This window comes from Hyperolius riggenbachi, chromosome 1 (genome assembly GCF_040937935.1).
Source record: "Hyperolius riggenbachi isolate aHypRig1 chromosome 1, aHypRig1.pri, whole genome shotgun sequence".
In the NCBI taxonomy this organism is placed as follows: domain Eukaryota; kingdom Metazoa; phylum Chordata; class Amphibia; order Anura; family Hyperoliidae; genus Hyperolius; species Hyperolius riggenbachi.
The window spans coordinates 264,702,224-264,727,684 of NC_090646.1; the positions used below are offsets into that span (position 1 = coordinate 264,702,224).

Genomic DNA, 25,461 nt, shown 5'->3' on the forward strand with positions numbered 1-25,461 from the left:
AACATTCAGTATTGATTCTTTCATGTAGCTTGATAAAAAATGCAAGTGCACATAATCTTTGTAATGGAAACCTGAAGTAAAAGGGATTTGAGGGTTTCAGCAGTTTGTGAATCATCTGCGCACAACAACCATGGCATACAGTCAGTGCAAGTTGACACAGAGCACTTTATCTGCGTATTCAATTGTTGGTCAGAGAGTCACATAATAACACTACTTAAACAAGCAAACCTGGACCAAATTTTCATCACTTTGATACCACCACAGCCGTGGTCTACATGTATAGCATTGTTTTGTTACTGCACAGCGTGATTTTGCCTTGCTGGTCCAACCTGCACAATCCCTCCATGCTCCCTCCATTTAGTGGCGGCTGCCATCTGGTATTTTGGAAATTACCTACCAAGAGCTGATGGTCCTCCTGAGTGACATCTGTCTCTGTCTCTGATAAAATCTGTCTCTTCCTCTGAGTTTCCCAAACAGTAGTTTATTCAGGCCAAGCTGTCGAGTAATGAAGCCGGTTGATTCAGCCTTGTTGGTTTAGGCACCAGATTTATCGGCACTTCATCTGTGGGCACCAGCACTGCATCTAACAGGAAGATATATGATACATTTGGAAAGGTAAAGGTGGCTATGCACTTATAGATGGCCACTAGATCGACCATCCAATAGAGCCATCTCTGATCGAATCTGATCAAAGAGGGCTCTATTAGCTGCTCACACACTGTACACAGATTTTCAATAGATTTCAGCATGAAATCTAAGGAGCCACCACCTCCGCCTGCCGGGCCCTGCATAACTCACCACCTGTACTCCCTCTAACTCTTACCTCTCCCGCCAGTGAGCCTCCTCCCATGTCCGGTGTCTTCTCTCCTGGGGTTCCTGTGTCATGTGGCAAAAACTAGAGGTCAAACACTAGACGTCCACATTGCCACAGGAGCCCTGAGAGAGAAGACACAGGGAGGAGCACTAGACATGGCAAGAGGCCTGCTGGCAGACAGGTGAAAGTTAGCTCTTTGATCAATGTTGCCCAAATATCAGGAATTGTTTGCAGCACTAATCGCTACCAGATTTAAAGTTTACCAGCAGAGGTCACCTTTTATGTTTGTTATTGTTAGGGAAGACTGAGAGATAAAGTAGGGAAGGTTTATTTTATCATTCGGGGCTAGGAGATTAAGGTTAGGGATGACCATTTATGGTTTATTTTAAAGGGAAGGATAGGGTTAGACTTCAGGAAGTGTAATCAGTTAAGTCACATGGAGTCGAGTGTGGTAGCTGTTTTGGCTGAGAATTTACTATGTGAATTCCATGAGGTTGCTTAGAGATCCAGCACCTAAAACAATATATCTTTATTTCCTAATCAGTTTAGGTGATAATCTGGCACCAGTCACTGTACATATGAACCACTTGGCTCTTTGCTGAACAGCTTATTCTGCTGTATGGGGAGGGGAAGGTAGAGAATGAGCAGGAGGGGGCCTGCTGTAGCTGGCAGCAGGCCCGTTTCTAGGGCCGTGTGGGGCGTGCCGCCACCCGGGGCGCTGTTTGGAGGGGGGGCGCTATAATGGAGGGGGGAGCCGGAGGCGCGGGGAGGGCAGCCCGACCTCTCCCTCCCTCTCCTCTCCCGGGCCGCCCTCCATGCTCCCCCCTCAGATGCAGAGCGAGCAGCCGGGAAGCGCTGTTTACAACTTACCTGCCTGGCTCCAAGCGCTGCTCTCTCGCCGCTGGTCTGTCTCCTCTCTCTGCATAGATGCGGATACACACGCTGCTTCCTATTCTTGGCTACCTATACTGGGGGGACCTATACTAAGTGCAACTAGACCTGGCTAACCTATACTGCGGGCACCCATACCTTGCTCCGGGGGGGGGGGGAGGCTGCATAAGCTCAAGCCTCTGGGTGCAGAGCTGCAGGGGTGCGGGGAGGGAGACCTAACTTCTATCCTCCCTCTTTCTGCTTGGGCTCCCTTCTGTGCCCCCTCATCTGCAAAGTTATGGTGCAGTGGGCAAATATTACGATACACACTCACCTCCTCCAAGCTCCAGGCACTAGAGGTCCAGGTCCTGCCTGTCTTCTGCAGCACCGCTCACTCTATTTCCTGATTCTCAGATCAGGAACAAGAACATGAGTGGCGCTGTAGAGACGACAGGCGGGACCTGGACCTCTAGCACCTAGAGCCTGGAGTAGGTGAATGTGTAGCGTAATGTCTGTCCACTGCGGTTTAACTGCAGATGGGGGAGCACAGAATGGGGACATGAGGAGAGGGAGGGAGGATAGAAGTCAGGACCCCCTCACTGAACCCATGGCACCGCCGAGGTCATCTGGCAGTCTATACTGCAGGGTTCATCTTGCTACCTATACTGGGGGGTTGCAACATAATAATTCCTTTTTTTGTATAGCGCCTTTCTCCTGTCGGACTCAAAGCGCTTGCGAGGCAGCCACTAGAGCGCACTCAGTAGGCAGTAGCAGTGTTAGGGAGACTTGCCCAATGAACTCCTTACTGAATAGGTGTTGGCTTACCGAGTCGGAAGAGCCAGGATTTGAACCCAGGACTCCTACATCAGAGGCAGAGCCCTTAACCATTACACTATCCAGCCACTGTGTAGCCATCTGGCTACATACACTGAGGAGGCTAAATCTGGCTATTTAATACCGGGTTACCTCTGGCTAACTAACACTGGGGACTAGCTAATACTGGGGCTACCATATCGCAATAATGTGCTCAAGTCTACAGAGGAAAGGGGTGGGGAGAGATTTTTACACATTTGCCCTAGAAGCTGTTAAGCCTAGAAACTGCATTGATCAGAGTCAATGTCTTATACTTGAAAAGTGGAAACTTACTTATAAAATGCACAACAGGTAAGTACAGGATACTGCACTCAAGCAAAAAAAGTGGCTGCTCTCAGCTGCTAATTGGCAACGTATTATGCCAAAACAAGATATAATAATTTCCAGAGTGCCCTTCTTATAGTTCATGGAAACAGAATATTCCTTTTGGGTTCACCCAAAGATCCCTTCTCCAAGGATATCGGCCTCAATTCACTAAACTTTATTGAACACTTTATCCAACGTTTGATAATTTACCTAATGAGTATAATCTAATTTTGAATTCACTAAGGTGTTACAGTTTTATTGAATGTTTTATCGAGAAAACGTTCAATAAATCTATAACACCGTAGAGAATTCAAAATTAGATTTTATTCATGAGGTAAATTATCAAACATTTGATAAAGTGTTTGATAAAGCTTAGTAAATTGAAGCTAATATATTACATACAAAGCCATTGCATCTCTGAAGGGGTTAACATACAAGAGCAGAGATTACCAATTATCCAACTCAACATCTCCAAACAATTAACCACCCTCTTTCCATAAAATATATATAATAAAGAATAAGAGGCAATACCAGTGATGATCTTCCAGATGTTAGTCTGAATCTCTATTCTCTAAAAGCCTTAAATTGTGTTTAGGAAACAGTACGATTAGAGCTTCCTACTTTTAAGCCATAATGGGCTCTATTTACAGTCAGCAGTTTGGTAAAAGCATTTTGGACGGTAAAATGCCTCCAGCAGTATTTTACACTTTTTTTCCCAAATTCACAAACGTTTTCCCCCATGAGGCAGAAGTTTGGTAATTTACCGAACAAACATGCCTCAATTCATGAAGTCCTGGCCGGTAAGTGTCACTTACCAGCCTTCTAGCAGGGCAGCAGGCAGGCAAGGAGATTATGTATGACTCAGAGGTTTTCCGGACTGTGCATATCGGTCATCCCTTTAGATGTGCTGTAGCCACCACGGGGAACTCTTCCATGTGCTAAAATACAAATATGCACATCTAAAGGTATGCAGAGATGCCGGCAGAATGGTCAGCTTCTTCTGCATTGATAAAGTGAAAGACCCACCGTTATCCCTGTCGCATCCAATCAGCGTGAGAAGAAGCTGGCTGTGTGGCTCTCTCTATTGGCTGCCTGGCTCTCCCTATTGGCTGTCTGGCTCTGCCCAAAGGCTGTCTGTCAAGTTACCGCACAGAGACAGCAGGGGAGAGCCAGTTATCGGCTGCTGTGGGCTGGAGAAAATAAACCGAACACGGTAAATGACATGCGGAAATCTTTATGAATTGACATGTCTTGCCATTTCCAGAGGTAATTACCGCACAAGTCGGTAATTTACCTCACTAGTCGGGAACAGTGATTTTCTGTGCGGTGATGGGTTTAGTGAATTGTAACTTTGAAAGGTGATCGGTTAAATCAGCAGTTTTAAGCATTACTGAAAGTGGTGATGCTTTGTGAATAGAGCCCATTGTGTCTAAATGCATAATACACATGGTTGCACAGTAAACAAGATAATTATGTACCTCTGCAATTGCCCTTCTCACTAAGTTCTCTGATGTTGCAACAATTACTGTGTTCATGTTGTTGCACAGTATGTGATGTGTTTGCAAGTAAAGTTAGGCCATCAGAATGGGTCTTTTCATATGACACAATTGACAGTTGTTTATCATTTACGATGACATCAGCCCTGCTTGGAGAGCTTGAATTATCTCTACAGGGGTTATTACGTACACACGTATCCTATTTATAGCAACCACGTGTAGTCTGCATTTGGTGAATTGCAATTGATTTCTGCACACTTTGGCTTGAGTGCATCAGAGTCATAGTGCTTCTTGAAAAAGTTTTGAGATTTGTACTGATATCTGACAGACTATCTCTGCCACTGGCTTTTGCTTTTTTTTCTAATTATACCTAATAATATGAGACATTGAGCTGGCTAAATGTAATTATCTATGCTGATTTGGTAACCATTTTACAGCATTAGTTTTGTATATAATTGTTTTGCATTAAAAACCGATTCCTTTGAGTGATCCTGAAATGTTGGGGGTATGGAAGAATATACTGTTGAATTCTTTATGAACTATAAGGAGTATTTGCAGGAAATTGTTACTTATTTACTGGTAGTATGCCAGAGAATAAAGGGTATACCACAAAGTTTTGCACCATTATCTCTTATAGGAGTTAAATATTGACTTGACATGACAAGGCACTAAATAATATTAGTGTTCTCAATCATAACAAAATGGAGTTCTCTGCAGTTGGGTCACTGCTGCTTACTGTTATAACTCTGTATCTGAGAAAGGTTTGTTGAGCAAGGTGCAGACACACTATGCTCACCCTTAAATCTGAATTCTGTTTCAATGAACGAGACAGAAAAACGGTAATTTTAAAGTATAGTTATCAGTAGAAAGATATTATCGACGTTCCAGAAATTCTGGTTACCTGCCTGTCATTACTGTACTGATGGTTATTAACTTAAAATAAATAGATAAACCCACAATAGACAAACAATGGCGATTATGGATTTACTAAACACAACCAGGCTGCCTGGATGCACAAAATGTGTGCGCATGACCCATGATGACTCCCAGTGGTCCTCAGCTATAGCTCACCTGCCGCCAGTTATGATGGCTGCAGTGCTATTGAGCTGAACACCGGGCGTTGCTGCAGCTGTGACATATGAAAGCACACTCAAAAAATGTAGAAGCATTTTACCTGACAAATGGATCCCCAAAAATATTTATCTCTGCAAAAAAAAACACTTCCTCTAAATTCCAAACCATATTATCGCCTTCTCTTCTCTGCAGCCTGGGAATTCAGAGATAATAAGCATGGAGCTTGCTTAGAACAAGACACTCTTCCCTACCTTCAGTGCCCAGGAAGAGGTGGTGGTGGTGTGTGTGTGTGGGGTGGGGGGTAATAATATTAGGATGACTTTTGTGGAATCTGAAAACCTCCCTAGATATCCACCTTCTCCACGGTAATTATCTAAAAGAGGTTATTTATTACCTAATAATAAGAAGTGCCCATGGCTCGTACTAAATATACTGAGCAGCCATGGCTAAACTCAATTACCTATTCCAGCAGCGGGTCCTCTTTGTCGCTGCTGCCTATCACTGTGCTGTAGTGTCTCTCCATACGTTCCCCAAGCATGTCATGTGACATTGACAGCCTATGGAGAGAGTCTGCAAATAGGAATAGGAACACAAATGCCTATTGCAGCGCAAGGTCCACTCCTCTTCTGCACTGCAGCCCAGTGAAACATCTACTAAATTAATCTGGTTCTTATGAGCTGCAAGCCTTATTTATATTGCTTTGCATCCGTCACTGTATAAGCTCAGAGGCAAGGAGTGCATTAAATGATTGGGTACATTTTGGAGCTCCATTTATGAAGATTTATTTAATTGTGCAGGCAAGAGCTCGGCCAACAACTCCTGATCAGCTGCATGCTGAAAGCACTGTTATACTTTCCTTTCATGCACAAGAAAACAAAGCTCAGCCTTTGTAAATGTACAGCAAATACCTGGATTTACGGAGCAAATGTGTTCAGTGAACTGGAAGAAAGACCAGTGCTGCGGGATTTACAGATACATTCTCAAATGTAATTTCATTTATATTCATAGGAAATAGTAGGTCCTGCAGAAGCAAACTCTTGCATTGTTGAGCTGTGTGGAGAAGATTTTACTACTAGAGACTAAGGGAAAGAGGACCCTTGCAGCAAGGGAGAGAAATGGATTTATGGAAATATATGCAGTGTATCCAAATTCTTAAAGAATTGATATCAGATGTAGTTCCAGCACACAGGAGCGACACAACCCTACTTAGAGGATGCGTCTGTACATCTATGTTTATGTTATTAAGGCAAAAGTAGGAACCAGTTGTGTATTACCAGCAACACATCTTGAAAGTGGCAGGTTGTCTCTCTCTAGGACATGTGTATCTTGCTAATGTTTTAATTGCAAACCCATTAACAGTATGAATACATGTACACTTATTACAGAGGTCCTGCTGCCCTCCTTGCACACAGCATCCAAGTCTGAATTTTAAAGCCTGCACCACCAGCCCAGACTGGCAGCATTAACATGTAAAAGTAGATTTTGTTTTTCCTACAGAGGCTGTAAAGTGGCTGCATGAAACTTGCTGCTAATCACTACTGATCACTGCAGGTCTAACTACATACAATATGTAGTAGACAAAACGCTGCAGTGCCAACAAGTGGAATAACCAGTATGCCGGGAGAGAATGCATAATAACTAATAATCTTCTAATACTATTCAGAAAGTAGTTATGGTATACAGGTTGTCCCCGACTTACGAATGACCCGCCGATACAAATGGATTCTATTTCTGCATTTAAGGGGGGTGGGGGGCTTTGATGCTTTCCTTGCATTGAGGGACATTTAAAGGGGAACTGAAGTAAGAGGTATATGGAGGCTTCCATATTTATTTCCTTTTAATCAATACCAGTTGCCTGGCAGCCCTGCTGGTCTATTTCTCTGCAGTAGTATCTGAATAACACCAGAAACAAGCATGCAGCTAGTCTTGTCAGATCTGACTTTAAAGTCTGAAACACCTGATCTGCTGCATGCTTGTTCAGGGGCTATGGCTGATAGTATTAGAGGCAGAGGATCAGCAGGGCTGCCAGGCAACTGGTATTGCTTAAAAGGAAATAAACATGGCAGCCTCCATATACCTCTCTCTTCAGTTCCCCTTTAAGGCTATAATTAATAGGTAATTCCCAGCAGTGTTGATCCAGAGATTTTATCTGATTGCCATCTGGAGTCAGGGAAATACTTTTTTTTTCCCTTTGAGGGCTAATTTGTCCAAACCTTGTAATGGTTTTTACGACCTTCCTCTAAATCAACTGAGATATGTAAGAGTGCAGGCTAGTGTTGTACCATATATGCTGTTTGAACTTGGTGGACGTATGTCTTTTTTCAACTCACTGCTATCACGTGATTGGGGGATTAGATAATTACATTAATAAGTTTGTGTACAGATGTTTCTGATAAAGTGTTTAGTGTAATATATATTTGAAAACAGATTGCATACCTGAATAAATTGTAATGTCTATGGTCATCTTAAAAGTTGTCTCTAGTGTCTCCTCTTCAGCAAGACTGCAGCAAGTTATTACATTTTACTTTGCATAATGATTTTGTAAATTAAACTTTAATTGCACCTTCTTACCATAAGCCTCTATTTCTTTCCATTCTTTTTTAGATTATCAGTTTATTAAACGTCTTCACACCACAGAAGTCTCTTGAGGAGTTCCAGGATGTGTAAGTAATTCTGATGAAATTAAAACAATCTTCAGAGGCAATGGAAGGTACCTTCCTGTATTAGATAAAATCAAGACAGCATTGATTGGTGGATGCAGCTGTGCTTGTAGCAGACCTAATACATGAAATATGGCACCATCATAACAGTGATTTATTCATCATTCGAATAAGAAGGCTAGATTGGTTTATTTTTATGATGTAGCTAAGCAGGCTTTATTTCTTATGATCTATGTTGCATTGCTTTTGTTTTATTTATACAATACTATTTAGGATTTCTCAGTGGCTGCTTCGCAAATCAGGTTGCCTGTCTCCACTTCTCCAAAATGTTTATACAAGCATTTCTTGCATGGATCTGCATCACACCAAAGATGCTGTGAGTGGCACTTTGTCTGCAAATGACAGAACCTGAGAGGCAGCAGCAGGTCAGAGGTGGTGCATTGCAGCTTGTACATGGAATATGAGTCAAATAAAGCATAAAATCATTTCCCTCCCCAAATTAACCCAAAATAAATATTTTTTAACATCAGCTCTAGAATTACATTTTGTGATCAATTTCCCAAAAGTAACTGGATTTTGCTTCTCACGTTAGAAAACGGTCAAAGACACAGGCATGTTGTCAAACTTAAGGAGCTACAATCACTCCTTCTTCATAGCTCCTATACGCGTGGTCTGTCCTTGACCGTTTTACAACAAAGAGTGGACCCTTTTAACTCTCCAGTTGAGCAGATTTCTCCTTTAAATATATCTCTGATTGGCTGGTCTGTATTAATTACAATCAAGTGGGTCTAACACGCGCTATCTATAGATGTACTCTTTATTCAAAATATATGAAGAGCAAATTTACAACCAAACAGCGAATAATTGTTCCCAACTCCACTCATTCACTACATACCACATCTACACACATACCATAGAAGGGCCCTTCTAAATAAAAACTGACAATAAAATTGGGGATACAAAGGTCCTAATATAGGAAACTTGTCCCAATAATCTCATATATGGTAAAAAGTGCCTTGCATTAAGGAGGAGTCCGTCCTAATTGACTTCTTACGACAGTGTCCCGCTTTTGGAGGTTCTTAGTCAAAAGGTAAGACCAAATTACATGCCAGGAGATTCGTTCACTTACAGTTCAACACAAGTGTTTCCGCACGATCCTTATACCACTGCCGGTAATCCTGGCCTCCACCGCAGAATCAGGGCCTTCCACTGTCAGGCCGCTCACTCAATACACTCCACGCTGGCCTCCGAGTGAGGCATACGTCACTTCCGTGTATAGGATACAGTGATCCGCTCGCCGCACTTCCGCTCAGCCAACTCAAGTTTGTGTTGGTAAATGTGGGTGACGGAAGTGCGGCGAGCGGATCACTGTATCGGAAGTGCGGCGAGCGGATCACTGTATCCTATACACAGAAGTGACGTATGCCACACTTGGAGGCCAGCGTGGAGTGTATCAAGTGAGTGGCCTGACAGTGGAAGGCCCCGATCCTGCGGTGGAGGCCAGGATTACCGGCAGTGGTATAAAGATCGTGCAGAAACACTTGTGTTGAGTATCAGGTCTAGGCATTGATAAGGAAAGTAAGGGAAAGGGGTGGGGATAGGTTAGTATTACCAGTTATGATTCAGGCCCAGTGCACACCGGGTGGATCTGCCGGCCGAATCAGCCTGAAAATCCGCGTGGCTAATGTATCTCTATGGGCTGGTGCACTCCAGCGGTTTGAGGTTTTTACCAAGCCGCAAACGTGCCTCTTGCTGCACGTTTGCAGTTTTCTTAAAACCTCAAACCGCCGGTGTGCACTAGCCCATAGAGATACATTAGCCATGCGGATGCTGATGCGGATGCGGCCGGTGAACACCCGGCGGATCGCATCAAGATCCGCCCGGTGTGCACTGGGACTAAACTCACTCATCCGCACCCAAAACCGCTAGCGTTTTGTGGATCTGCTAGCGGTTTTGGTGTGCACTAGGCCTAAGAGGTTAAACTTTCATCATGGGAGATATTAATCCTTTGCATACTCATTCAAATAATGACTTTTATAGATAGCAATAAAAGCACTACTAGAATCTATTTAAAATGTAAGTATGCATGCATGCGCTAGTGGGTCGTGACTTTACTAGCATTGCAGGGGGACGCATACTGGGCTCAGCGCCCTTTGTTAACGGGCGGGCCTTTTTACTAGTAGAACATAAGTAACATAAAATAAAGTCTCTTTATTTGCAGTTTAACAGCTCAATTTTTAAACTGAGTTCTAAACAGTAGCCATGACAATCTACTATAAAATCTGTTTCATCCAATTGCAAAACAAGCAGAAGTAATGATCCTTTAAATATTTAAGCCCTAAAACTTTATCAACAGTTTTTTTTGTTTCACACTTGCTGTGCATGAAAAAAAAACAAAACAAAAAGGACCTTCATACATTTTCTTAGTAGGGCCAGTGCTATATGTAGCTATGTTTATCTCATTATGTCACATGCCAGTTCAAGTTCCTTTAAACAATAAAAAAGAAGTTTGAATTATAAATCTCACTCTTCACTAGTGCCTTTATTCCTTCATTTACCAATACTCTTCTTTGTAAACCTTAAAGCTTGCTAATGACAACTTATTTATTTACAAAATTATTTAAGAGACTATACTTCCTGCATCAATCATATCACTAAAATATACATATATTTAAACTAATGTAATTGATTATTTTGGTCTGTTTTTATTGGTTGAAGTTAACAGATATCTTTTTTTTGCCAACCAAACTATGTAAAAGTAACCCAGTAATCTGACTGATTAGGGCAAGGTATTTTTCATTTCTATACCTCCTGATTTTTATTTACAGTTACCTAGTAATGGAGTTGATGGATGCCAATTTGTGCCAGGTGATACAAATGGAACTTGACCATGAAAGGATGTCTTATCTGTTGTATCAAATGCTTTGTGGCATTAAACATCTCCACTCTGCTGGAATAATACACAGGGTTAGTAATTCCATTATTCTTTGCTATGGACACAAGTGTTCAAATTATCTGCAAGACCATGTGCCATTATGGTAATCCTCCAAAAAACAAATCACAAAATATTTAAAATGGGCATTTATTTTATTGTGACGTTTGTTTTTATGATATTAGTATTATATTTGTTTAGACAGGTTATTTACCAAAAAGGATTTACTAGGACTACTAGATTGTTTACTAGAACTCAGTTATTTATGTGTTCATGTATATGCAATCAATGCTTACACACAAGAAGGTTTATTAGGCCATATACAGTATCAAAATGCAATATAAAGTGAGGTTGTATTATAACAAATTTGCAAATTATAATCACCCCCCCACCACCACCAAAGCTCATCATAGTGAGGAAAGGGTAAAAAATCAGAGGCCCCCACAGCTCTGCCCCAATGCAGTTTCAGGGACTTCTCTCCTATAGTAACACCCCCTTCAAATTATACTTGCCTCTGCAACCATAACTTGGAGCAAATCTAGTGCAAAACAAGTGCAAAGGGGAGTAATTGTTCAGAATCCTTGATCTGGACATTTACTCCATGTTTTAAACAACTCTGCTCCTGTTTTTGATAAATCCGCCCATTGTGTTCCCTATCTGTCAGTACTACAGGCAGTTTCAGCCAAGTCTTTTGTATGCGGTTTGTTAAAATTATTTTATTTATTATTATTATTATTTTTTAGTATTTATATAGCGCCGACATATTACGCAGCGCTGTACAGTGTATATATATATCTTGTCACTAACTGTCCCTCAAAGGAGCTCACAATCTAATCCCTACCATTGCCATATGTCTATATTATGAAGTGTAAGTACTGTAGTCTAGGGCCAATTTAGGGGGAGCCAATTAACTTATCCGTATGTTTTTGGAATGTGGGAGGAAACCGGAGTGCCCGGAGGAAACCCACGCAGACACGGAGAGAACATACAAACTCTTTGCAGATAGTGCCCTGGCTGGTATTCGAACCAGGGACCCAGCGCTGCAAGGCAAGAGAGCTAACCACTACGCCACCGTGCTGCCCCAAAAGATTTAAATCCTTTGAGCACCCTATCTGTTTTTAACTTCACCATTAAGAAGTTTATTCAAAGTATAAGTACTGTTTTTTTAGCTAGATGTGCTGATGTTTTTATGATGATGTTAAGATGTTTTGTGGGTACATTACAGTAGGAATACACTAATGGCATTTTGTCTCTGAAACAGGATTTAAAACCTAGTAATATAGTTGTGAAGTCAGACTGCACATTGAAGATTCTTGACTTTGGGTTGGCACGGACGGCTGGCACTAGCTTCATGATGACCCCTTATGTAGTAACACGTTATTACAGAGCACCGGAAGTCATTCTTGGAATGGGCTACAAGGAAAATGGTAGGCTGTATTAGTTAGCAATCTCTGCCTTCAGGATGTAAAGAAGCCACTGCAAAGATATGTACTTGATGTATTCAGTCATCCATAAATGAGTGGAACATGGTGGTGCTAAAACTTGGAATGTGTAAGCAGGACACCTTCCCTTATGACCTTCAGAAGAATAGAAAGGGATGTGGGGAATGACTGAGGTTTGTTTGACTAAAAACAAACAAACAAAAAGCGCCCTGAGACTGGCAGTAAGTTGCAATCACACTGTCCTATCCAGGACAGGTCTCACCTGGAATGTAGTGGCTGTCAGTAAGGATCAGCTCAGAGTCAGCTTGTGTCCCTCTTAGATGGCAGCTGGGGACCGTGCTCTCCAGTCAACAGCTGGCACAAGTCTAAAATAATACAAAAATTTAGTATTATTGCTCAGGGCTCCATTTTAAGACATTTTTAGTACCACTCGAATACAAATCGACCTTTGACTCCAATATTTGTCCCTCTTAAGCTGGAATGTTTTATTGACTCAAGTAAAGGTCTACCCAGCAAAGTTAATGGCTGCACTTTGGGACCAAGAAGAATTAACAGCTGCACTTGGGAGCCAGGAGGGATTAATGACAGCACTGCATACGATATTGCAGCCATTAACACCTCCTGTCCCTTAAAGGGACACTTAAGTCAAACAAAAAAAATGAGTTTTACTCACCTAGGGCTTCCAATAGCCCCCTGCAGCTGTCCGGTGCCCTCGCCGTCTCCCTCCGATCCTCCTGGCCCCGCCAGCAGCCACTTCCTGTTTCGGTGACAGGAGCTGACAGGCTGGGGACGCGAGTGATTCTTCACGTTCCCAGACAAATTAGCATCCTCTATGCTGCTATATGGTATATGATATATGCTATAGCAGCAGAAGAATCACTCGCGTCCCCAGTCTGTCAGCTCCTGTCACCGAAACAGGAAGTGGCTGCCGGTGGGGCCAGGAGGATCGGAGGGAGATGGCGAGGGCACTGGACAGCTGCAGCGGGCTATTGGAAGCCCCAGGTAAGTAAAACTCATTTTTTTGTTTGACTTAAGTGTCCCTTTAAGTGCAGCCAATAACTCCTCCAGGCCCCCAAGTGCAGCAATTATTCACTCCTTTTCCTGCAGCCTAGTATCCCCCCGCCCCTTTACTTGTTAATTGTTGTGGCCAGGACTTTCAGACCTGTGCTTTTTTGGCATTTCCTTTATCAAGAAAGTGTCACTTATTACTGGATAAATTGCTACAAATGTTGCTAATAGTACACAGTAGTTGCCCGTGCCTTGTGTAAAAGTCGACCCCTATACTTTTATTAAGTGAGTGAGACCTAAATTTCTAGACTTATACTTGAGTATATTCGGTAGATTTAAATATGAGTACACTAACACTTAGCTTAAAGAAATATGTGTAAACTATAGCAACCCATAGCATTTATGTTGCATTGTTTTTATAAAAAAAAAAAAAAAAGTGACTGCATTAGTGAAATACACTGTACTGAACTAAGAGATCATCATTGCTCTTTACATAGTCCAGAGAAGGACACAGTGCTTCATAGCTCTTAAATCTATTATATTGTGAACACAGATATGAGGGCAGACATCAATAGAACACAGAATTAGAGCTGCATTAAGCACCAGATGTTATTGAAAGTACAGAACTGAATGTACTTTTCAGTATGGCACCGCCGCTCATCTGTAATCATGATCAATCATAATCAAAGATGTGTGTCAAGTGTGACTCACCTGCCCTTTCCCTAATAAATGTCACATTTGATAGCTTAAAGGGAATATGTCACATAAGAAGCAAGAGCACAGTGCTGCAAGGAGGAGAGAATGTGCAAATTATTTTGTTTTTATATGCATGCCGCAGTTACTGGGCAATTAGCAGTTCATAATTAGTGGGTGACACCATCTTTTTCTAGGAAATATAGACAGTTATTTGTTGACCTCCATGTACAAAGTGGTTTAATTTTATCATCTATAAAAATAAGTGTTATTTTCAATAACATGATATGTCACATCAGCTTTTTTTTTTCTTAAAGAACCACTATCGGGAAAAAAGTACACAGTTAAAAACTGACAGAAGCGACAGGTTTTGGGCCAGTCCATCTCCTCATGGGGGATTCTCGTGGTTTTCTTTGTTTTCAACAGCATTTCCAGAACAGCAATTTAACTGCCAAAATAGTAAGAGACCAGCCGGCCTCCCTAATCACTTGCACACTATTTTGTCAGTTAGACTTTGCAACTGCTGTTCAGGAAATGCTGTTGAAAACAAAGAAAGCCCTGAGAATCCCCCATGAGGAGATGGACTGGCCCAAAACCTGTCGGTTCTGTATTACAGAAGTAAAGTGGGGTTCACACTACACTGCAAATGCAACGTATGCATAAATGGTGCAGCAAGCGCATCTACAGCAGATTCACTTTTACACTGGCTATTGTATTTGTGTCGTCCCATCCTGTCCACTCACCCATCTGCCTGTACCTGCGCCGCTTTTCCTGTTGGTTTGTAAAACAAAAAACATGTGAAACCTACCTAGCAACAGGGAGCATTGTCATTGGTCCACATGAATCAGTGAGATTTTTCTCTGTAATAGGAGGCTTCCCATTATTATTATTTTTTTTTTTTGCAAACCAACAGGAAGCTCTATGCTTCTTGTTCTCCGGGATGAGTGGGGACAGGACAGGAAGGGGACGGTGGCGCTGAACTTCCATGGGACAGGTATGTGTTTTTCAAGCAGCGAGAAGTCTAGTAAGAACGGATGGCTTCCATTGGGTCCAATTTGTGTTTGTGGTCCGGCATTTGCGTTCTTGCTTCAGAACAATGCAGCAGGTCGGGACTTTGCATTTGCAGTCTGGCGATTGCGTTGTGCATTTGCAGAATGTAAACGCAGCCTTTTGATAACATAGGATGCATTTACCATCTGTCTTTGCGTTTAACTGTGTTCTGGTAAATGCAGCATTTTTCACAGAAGTGTGAGCGGCCCTAAGACAAGTTATATTAGTTTCAGGATCCATAGGTCCAGAGGATCTTCAAGAGTACACTGAGGTTCAGAGGACCTTTACAGTTATGTTTTTGTGGCTTACATTCAAAGTGGGCTCAGGCTTCGGGCAATACTGTGCTTTGCAGCCATGGACATTTCTGTGTGGAAGCTTTTATTCATATTTAATAAAATAAAGTTTCCAATACCAAGTGCTGCCGTGTACAGTACTGCTGTGTACCATGCATGCCCTTTAGAAAACCTAATTCAGAAGAGAAGCATTATTCAGTAGAACATCACGAATAGCCACTTCTGTATTTTTATAGTATTGCCTTTCTTTACATCTATTCTATACTTTCTGTGCTAATAAAAGTCACAATATTATGAGAAATGTGCCCAGCTATTTGATTACTGAACTGCTCCATGTCTGTGGTTTATTCTGGTGATAGATTCCTTTTAAGATAGATAGTGAAAGCTTTTGGCCCTCACTCAATTACCTTTTCTGCTGTGTTTTCTTACGGGATATATTTTTTACACCTTATCATTTATATTCTCCAACAAGAAAAAAAGTCCACAAAATAGCTAGTCCCAAATTTTCTTTAAGACCACAATCGTGAAAAATTGTAAAATTTAAAATGTAAACACACACAAATAAGAAGTATGTTTCTTCCAGAATAAAATGAGCTTAAATGAGCTATACATTACTTTTCCACTATGGTGCTGTCACCCACAGTAGTTAGTAGAATTCTGATGGAGTTGACAGGTTTTTGACAAATTCATCTCCTTATGGGGGATTCTCAGTATTTAATTTATTCTCTACAAAAACACTTCCTGAAAAGGATGAACAGGATCCATACAAAGATGCAGTCCCCCCCCCCCCCCCCCCCACACACACACCACCACCACCTGTTTGCACACAATTCTGGCAGTTGGACTAAGCAGCTACCATTCACTGAGTGCTTTTGAAGATAAAGAAAACCCTGAGAATCCACATGAGGAATGGGCTATTCCAAAACCTGTCCGTTTTGTCAAATTTTTACTACCTACTGTAAGTGACAGCAAAATAAGGGAAACATAAATTCTAGCACATTTTACTCTGGGAGAAATGTACTTTATATTTATATATTTTCATGTATTTAAAATGTTTCAATTGTGGTCCTTTAACTGTACTATTACTTATTTACCTATTATATTAGTATTTGCTAAGTGTTGAAGATGTGTTTTGTTGATAAGATGACAAAACATCTCCTGTGAGAAATCTCTGGAGAAAAGTTAATTTCAATCAGGGCTTATAGGCTCATTTATCCCATATGAGTTATTTAAGGGTTGGCCCCGGTGAACCGCTGACCGCTGACTGAATAAAGAGTTCCAACTACATGTGGCTGATTGGCTTTACGTTTTCATTGACTTGTGGGAGAGGGTTGCTACTCAGGAACTCTGCATGATAAACTAGAGCACAGGAGGCTGAGTCACTGTGCCCAGCCACCAGTCAGCAGATCATGAAGACTGGCACCTAACATGAACATAGCTCAGTATTGGGAACGTGGCTCAGTGCATGTACCTAATACTCTCACTATGTACACACTGACCTATTACTATGTATTTTCATGCACGTTAAGGGATGCTTCCTACTTCATATCTAGTGATTACTAAGCTAGGATAGAAGTTTTTATACACATTCATCTGCTTCTTATTTCCATAAAAAGTTTTAGCACACTAACCAAATACTAGAAGAGTGTGACTTGATTGAAATTAAGCTGCCCTGCACTTTCCATCACAACCCTCATTTATTTTCTCCTAACCCGATTCATTATAAATGAATTCCTAAAATGATCTGTCCTTGTGAAGATCCTTTGACATCCACCATTCTACGGCACCTTATAGCTTAATTTCTGACTGTCATCTTCAGTAACTTCATCCTCTTTGGTTTCTACTTATCCCCATCTATACAATTGCAAGGTGGCATTTAAAATCTGCTCACCTGTTTTGCTGAAATGGGTATTTTATTTAACAGTTCTTTTACTTTAAGCTGCTATGTTGCCGCTGTCACATTGCTTTTTCTTCTTTAATTCCAAGTGGGCACTAACACTTATGAAAATGTGTTTAAAAGACCATAGTTGTGAGAGCCATAGCAATCTGTGGCATTTTTTATAGTAGAGTCTTGAAGACCAAGGTGGAATCCAGATTGATTACTGTGGGGGTGATTTACATGTTTAATCAACCAGTTTTCAAAAGTGTTGTGCAATATTTCTTCCTATTGATTTGTTAGGGTGGGGATAACATGATTTTATGCCATCTAATCTGCTTCCCCCCCAACACGCTTCAGGAATTGACCCTCCTTGCTAACCTTGCTTTTTTTTCCTCTTTCCACGTCTTAATGGCCTTGTTTCTGCACTTCTAGTGGATATTTGGTCTGTGGGATGCATTATGGGAGAAATGGTCCGCCACAAGATCCTCTTTCCAGGAAGGGACTGTATCCTTGTCTGTTCCAGAACTTCAGTTTATACACAGAAACATACCTTCCAACTTATCAAGCTTAAATGTCTGATTATTAACTAACCACCATATAATTTGTCTCTGTATACTAACTCTCTGAATAATAATATCATGTGATAAGAAAGATTGATATAAGTAACATGCAAATTCTGTACATAAAAGGGAATAGCAGAGTATAACACAAATATACTAGACTCAGTACCACTTGACACGGGGGTGTAAGTTGTAATTAAAATGATCAGCTAGTGTGGGGTTCGAATTCTGCACCATCATGGTCCAGAACCCAACACACGCATTCAGCATCATTTAGCACCATTCAGCACAGAATAGCAGGAAGGGGTGTGTTTTATTTCACTCCAATATTTCCTCACTTGGAAAGTAGGAAATATTGGAGCTAAATGTACCCCATCCTGTGGTTCTGTTGTGAAATGGTGCTGAATGCTTGTGTTGGGTTCAGAACCATGTATTGCCAAATTAGAACATCAACACTAGTTACTTTTATTTAATGAAAAAAAAAAAAAAACAGATGGAAGAGACCCAAAAATATGACGGTTATATTTTTAGCTGTAAAGCACTAATTCTGTTGCCTACTGTTTTAATTAAAGCCCCCTTAGAGCTCGTTTCCACTACATGTAAATGTCTGCATTTTCACATGTTCGGGAAAGTCAATGGGATTGTTTCCATTACATGCACATTTTCATTTTCTTTCTACTGTGGAGAAAAACTGACACATTTTTTCGTATGCCCCACTAGTCTGCATCGAAATTGCGCATAATCATTCTCAATAGCTCTGCAAGGGAAATGTGAAAATGTATGTATTGTTTGCAAAGGAAGCAATGGAGGAGAAAGATGTCATATTCATTCATTTTTTTTCCATGTGAAACTTTCCATGCAAATTCTCATAGTTAAAGTCAATTCTGTAGTGGAAATGGACCCTTACAGTTAGATTTTCAGCTTGTAAGTTAAATGCATATAGCCATATCAGTTAAATATTATAAAGGAAGATACACTTAACCCAGAAGGTGTTTAACTACTTCCCGCAAAATGATCATTTTTAATCATCATTATTGTGCACCTTTTCCAATGATCCTGCTAAGGTTTCGTTCACACTGTACGCGCTGCCATGCGCATTTTGGCAGCGCTTATAGTATGCGATCAGCAAGAACATCAGAAGTGCATAGAGACCACTGCTGATCCCATTCAATGGAATGAATAGAATCAGCAGCGCAACACACGGCAATGCGGATGCCGTGCGATCAGGTGCACTTGCGTCCCGAACGCATGGCCATATGCATTGCCTAATGTGAACTAGGCCTAAAGGACACATGCACACGCTCATGCAGGCATTTGAACCCTTAAACCTACGGCACAAAGTAGTTATATGCATTTATTGCCATCACAAATTGCAAAAGGTTTACCCTTCATCTGAAAATGATTGGCACAGCTGAGAAAAATTATCCTGATAAAAGTGATCAACTGTTGTACCAAAGTCGCTGATTTAGAATGCATACAGCCCAGGAAAATGCACTGCCTATTGATATTTAGCCATTTATCTCAACTTGCATGCAGGCGATCTATTCTTTTTGTCCATTGTTAATGCAGAGTATGGAATATATGGTTTCTATGAAGTAAGGTTTGGAAAGTATCTAAGAAAAAATAGTTTGATACGGTTGACGTTATTCATGAAGGCACTGGGTCTTCTGAACCATGCTTTTAATATCTGAACCTCATGTAGACACAGGAAATGCATGAAGTGTCCTACAGGACAAGAATAATTCATGTCGTCACATTACACATTTACTCTGGCATCCCATGGCTGTCAAAGTAGAGAATGATCTTAACTACAAGTTAACTTTCAGTTGAATAATCTGAATAATGTGTATGAGCTAGGCTCCCACACAGTCTGGCCTCTTTCCCCACTAAGCTTTGCTATTTGTTCTAATTGTATTCGTTTCTAAATCCATAGATACTAGTTCATCTATGTGGGGTGAGTGCAGGAACAACGGTTCATTTATGACCTGCTTATGTTTAGTTAGGCCCAAAGGAACCATCTAGATAACAGTTTTTGGTGTTGTTCTTTTTTTTTTTAGAAGAATCCTGTAAAGTAAACCACAATCTTCTGAAAAATAATGTATTGTAATGTCATCCTTTCCATCCCAGATGGATAAACTGGAGGAAATACAGTACATTCATCGTTTAATTTCATACTCAAGTCAATTTCTGAGCATAAGCAGCATAAACAGTCAGTGTTGTTTGCTATATGCTTCCAAGTGCTGCTGCCGTGTTGCTCCCTCATGCCCCAGTGTAGATTGACATGAAAGCCCCGGGAAGTAGACACATCTACTGCTCCTACATTGGGTCCTTTGCAGAAATTAAGCCCACACATAACATCTACTCCTTTCCACACTCATTATATGACATCTTGTGAACATAAGAAAGAGAGAAAAAGTGCCAACCGCAACCACAATGAACCGAAAGTTAAAACTGGTAGATATTCTCAAGCCACTCTGGTTCAGTACCAGCCTCTGCTCGGGGGGCACCCTCTGCGTGGGCAGTATACTTCACTGCACTTTCCTGTTGCTTTTCTGCTGTTACAGGGAACCCAATGGAAAACACACTGTGAAACTAGCCTAAAGCAAACTGGGAAATTCTTTCAGCTGGTCAATATTTTCTACATGTATCCCATATAACAAACCCAAAACCTGCATCACAACTCCATGCATATCGGTACAAACAGATAACACTTACAAAAAGATAAATTCATTTTCACAAAGACAACGTTTTTTCTGTTTACTGATAATTTGCATTTAATATGTGAAACCTGGACAGAGTTGTAATTTTCATATTAATACTTGTAATACTAACATTACAACCTTTCAGCAGTTTTTGTTGGTATAATGTGCACCTATACAGCATTGTCTTCACGTTTTCATTTCTTAAAAAAAACCTCTAACTTCTAATAATAACGATTCATTTTGTTTTCATCAGTCTTACAAAATCTTTACTGTTTCAGGTTCCTCGTTTTCTATGATGATTTTTTTAAATTCTCAAATTATGTAGCAGACAGGACTATTCAAGTAGCAAACTAGGCGCTACTTAACTTAGAAAATGTGTTTACTCAGATTTGTGATACTAATTAATATAGAACTTTATAATTTAATCCTGGTATACAAATCATGTACAGTGTCTACTTCTATGGCCAACCACTTTAATAGCACAGCAACTGATGAAAACAGGGCTGTGGAGTCGGTACAAAAATCATCCAACTCCAACTCTGACTCCGCAGTTTATGATTCCATTGACTCCTACTCCTCTGATTTGCATATAACAGTCTTTTTGATTGAACATTTGTAATATAAAAGGCATTTTATCACTGCAAAAGCTTAGGAATTTAACTCTATATTAAGATGGCATCTGCTTTTAGTAACAAAAAAGCTCCTGGCTAGTTAGCTGACACTCTACCCTGTAAGCCTTCCCAACCTGTCATTGCCAACTTGAATGCCCCAGAATGTCATCTGTATAATAATACTCCGGCAGAAAAAAGCCTTTACCTTTGCTATATCTGATATAGAAAAACCCAGGGCTATTTTCTACAAGGGGGCAGATCTATGCACCGAAACCCAGCTGATACGGGATTCCAGTGAATCTAATTAAACAAGCAATATGTTGGGACATTCTAACTTTTAGCATTAGCGTACCTCTGTGTTTTTTTTTTTTTTGAATGTACACCAGAGATGCACTTTAACTAAACTTAGAATATATCTGTAGAGTAGCTGTTAAATAAAAAAATCAAAACTAGTCCGTGGTAAGAGTACTTGTAGAGGGTGCAGACAGGAACAAAGATCAATTAGGCCCTAGGCAATCTAACTGTGGGTACATCAAAGTGTGATGTGCAGGTACTCTGTAGGAGAATGAGGATTATTCCTCTATTACACATTCTTCATGCACAATCTGAACCAGGTTTACAGTTGATCGACACCTCTGCATTCAGTGTGGACAACATTCACAACATCTCTGAAAAGTGCATATGTATAGTACTGTGTAACTTAATTTGAAGTCACCAACCCCAAACATAACAACATATCAAATTAATTGATTTCATGAGCAAAGGGAGTGCATACATTTGTATACAAAATTTGCATAAACCTGCATCAACGCAGAATTATTTGCATCTCATTGACATCCCTTCTAGTGACACAAGTACATGTCAGGCTTTATTCTTACAGCAAGGATGGCATTTATTATATATAAATGATTCCTATGTCCACATCAGATATTCCTATGTCACAATCAGAGGATTTTAAAAATACGGTGACTGCTTTATTGAAGCAGCAAAAGCAACTTGTTTTTTTATCAGTTTATTGCATTTTTGTGGACTAAGCACAGCTATTACTGTATATATAAGTTATTTATGATGACGGTTATCTGAGAAATTGAATATTTTGCCATAGTTTCTCTTTTAATTACAGTTTAAATTTATTAGGAGTCAGAGTTGGTACATTTTTTCCCAACTCTGACTCCAGGAACCCAAAATTGCTCTGATTCTGACTCCACAACTCTGACTCCACAGCCCTGGATGAAAGAATGTATAAAACCCTGCAATGGCAAAAACAGGAATGTTTTACCATCCTGAGATTGTTCTAATCCTTTTATTTATTTGTATTTTACCTCCTGTCAGGCTAAAAATACCCCAGTGAGCCTACTTACTTTATACCGAGACCTAACTGCTCCTTACTGGTCAAGGTCACTTAAAACGTCTTTAGTTTCATTCTCACAGATACTGGTAGCTTAAAATGACTCGTAGTATCTGTACATCTTAACAATATTGTGCATTACTAACAAGTTCAGGCAGCAGATTAGATACCTGTCAGTCCGACACGTAGCATAGTTACAGATCTCAAAGAATCAATTAATATGAATATTCAGGGAAAACTGCCATGTCTTACTTATAGAACTTCAATATCAAAATAAGTTAGGGGTTCAGATTGAGGTTCCTTTACATAGCCATTAATAACTGAAGTTCTTTCAGTTCAACATTTGTAAAAACTGAACTTGTTTGCACAAGTCAGTGCTAAGCTCTTTACCTGGCAAATGCTACTTAAACAGAAAGATGGTAACTGGATGAAAGTAACTTGGTGTAATATAAATTAATTTTTCTCAACATATTCATTAATTGGTACTATTCCGTTAGCCGGGCGCAACTGAGCTAAGTAATGTACCGATTCTGTGTCTTTACTGGCTGTCTCGCTGCGGCCAAATGTATCAAAAGTGAGTTAATTTAATTAAATTAAGCCGGTGGCAATGTAACAGATGAAGCCGCCGGCTTCGGCTCTCTCTCCTCCCCCTGCCTCTCTCCTATACAATACTGGCATCCGGGGACACGACTGTCCCCCAGAGTCGTTCGTCGTGGCAGGGAATCCTGCCGTTCGTTCTTGCAGAGCCGGTGCTGGCAGAAGCAATGTCTGCAGCCTCCCCGCTCTGCTTGTTTCGTGCGACGAACGACTCTCGGGGACACGCGTGTCCCACGGCTCTCAGTGTTCTATAGGAGAGAGGCAGGGGGAGGAGAGAGAGACGAAGCCGGTGGCTTCATCTGTTACATTGCCGCTGGCTTAATTTAATTCAATTAACTAACTTTTGATACATTTGGCTGCAGCGAGATGGCCAGTAAAAACATGAATCGGTACATTACTTAGCTCTGTTGCGCCCGGCTAACGGAATAGTACCCATTAATTTATGAGTTGCCAACCAGGCTTGATGATCTGTTAAAGACAGAACATTTTTTATTAGAGCATCACATTTGAATGCTGTTCCATTTTCAAAACATGTACTTGTTTAGAGTGATATGGTCATGGGACTCACTTAGTAATAGGAACTGCTAGCAGTCTCAATAAGTGACTTTTTAGTTACCCGAGTGGCTGAGCAACAACAGAGCACTATGCTTGGACTTCTTCTTGTATAGTTATGAGTGTTTCTTAGTTGAACATATTACTCTCTCACATTTTCTTCTTTAGGAGGTTGCAGAAAGCTTTTCCATTGTATTTCCTGCTCATTCTCAGAATCTCAATCATTCTACAGTCTACTAGCTTCATTAGTTTTCCTGTAATAGTCACTATCTAAGAGCGCTAGGTTGGAAGGTATGTATTTATAAATCATGAAGGCTAATTACGGTAGCTAGAAGTTGAAAACATTGAGTCACCACCAAACTAGTGAATCATGGACAATATACATTAAATGACATTAAAAGCTTTTATGTTGGAACACTGTTTATTTCAGCTCAGGTGGTTTTTACTGTATGATTTGATTATGACCTGCTTTGCAAAATCCCATCACATTTTGAAATCTTTGGTAACAGTCATATATGCAGTGCTATATCTTGCAGGGCTGATGGCTTTGCAGGTGCTATGTATGTTTCATGGTTCACATCAATGCTTGCAGCTTGGCTTACTTTTGTGTTCTTTTTTGCATTTGATTCTAAATTCCACTCTGTGATATTGTAAGGCTATTTCTCTCATCTTGATTTCCCTTTACTACTATAATTTAACCCTCATCAAGACATTCCTTTGCACATTTTTATTTCATTTTTGACTCTAAGGCATGTATTGCCAATTGGGTTTCTAGGTATTAATCACATGACAAAGTGCAAGATAATAACGGCTGTCATCTGGAAGAGAGATGAAGGGAAACTCGTTTCTACCTGCACAAATCAACTGAATGGCTCATATAATTTCAACTACATACTATATGTAGAATATTATTTGCTAAGCAGAACTTCTATTATAGTTACATTCATATACAAACAAGTTAATATGTGATCCCTTCTGGTTTTAAAAGCATCTTCCTAAGCGTTGAGTATGAAGCATTATTGAAGAAAACTTTTCTTGAAGAATATCTCTCCTTAGTTTTCACTTTATCTATAAATAAATGTTTTCCATTTTCTAAGAAAGAAAGTGAAGCTATTTTAACCACTGCTGATAACTGTCACCCATAAGGATCAGGGCTTGATCTTTAGAATGATAGTTCTGTGCAGGAGATCATACAGATGCGTCCCTCAGCTACAACCAAGCAACACATACTGATGGAAGTGTTTGCATGTGTTAGAAATTAATTTTGTATCAGCTTGTTGATTCTCTGAAATTATGTTTATCTTCAGTTTTTACTAATCATATTTATGTTTTAAAAAGAAAACACAAGCAGTGATCAACACTGCCTGAATGTTAATGTATAAGAATGGATTGCATGGCTAAGCCCACTATCCAGAAGTAACTGTCCATGCTGCATTTCAGACAAGCGGAAATGACCACATGCAATTACCTTCCCTTTAAAAAGGCAATGCTGTGTATAACATTAGCTATTCACCAGGATCATCTGAAAAACAACCAGGTAGTGGCTACATTAAGGATGTATTTTCAGCTATATATCATAAAAAGCCCTCATGACTATCATTCAAAGGTGATGGATTATTTCCAAACTTTCATTTGACTTCTTATGTTGACATTAGTCATTGTAAATGTAAAATGTAGTTAATATGGCAGTCAAGACATTGT

The 25,461-nt window shown here is 40.3% G+C and overlaps 1 protein-coding gene across 7 annotated transcripts in view; it reads left to right on the forward strand.

Annotated features, from left to right (window-relative positions):
• The window catches only part of MAPK10 (mitogen-activated protein kinase 10), a 385,550-nt gene that overhangs the window by 284,021 nt on the left and 76,068 nt on the right, over positions 1-25,461 (forward strand). For all 7 annotated transcript variants that reach the window (XM_068233492.1, XM_068233489.1, XM_068233488.1 and 4 more), the window contains 4 exons: positions 8,038-8,096; positions 10,922-11,060; positions 12,287-12,452; positions 17,823-17,894. In XM_068233492.1, coding sequence (XP_068089593.1) covers positions 8,038-8,096; positions 10,922-11,060; positions 12,287-12,452; positions 17,823-17,894 — 436 coding nt within the window. The remainder of the gene's footprint in view (positions 1-8,037; positions 8,097-10,921; positions 11,061-12,286; positions 12,453-17,822; positions 17,895-25,461) is intronic.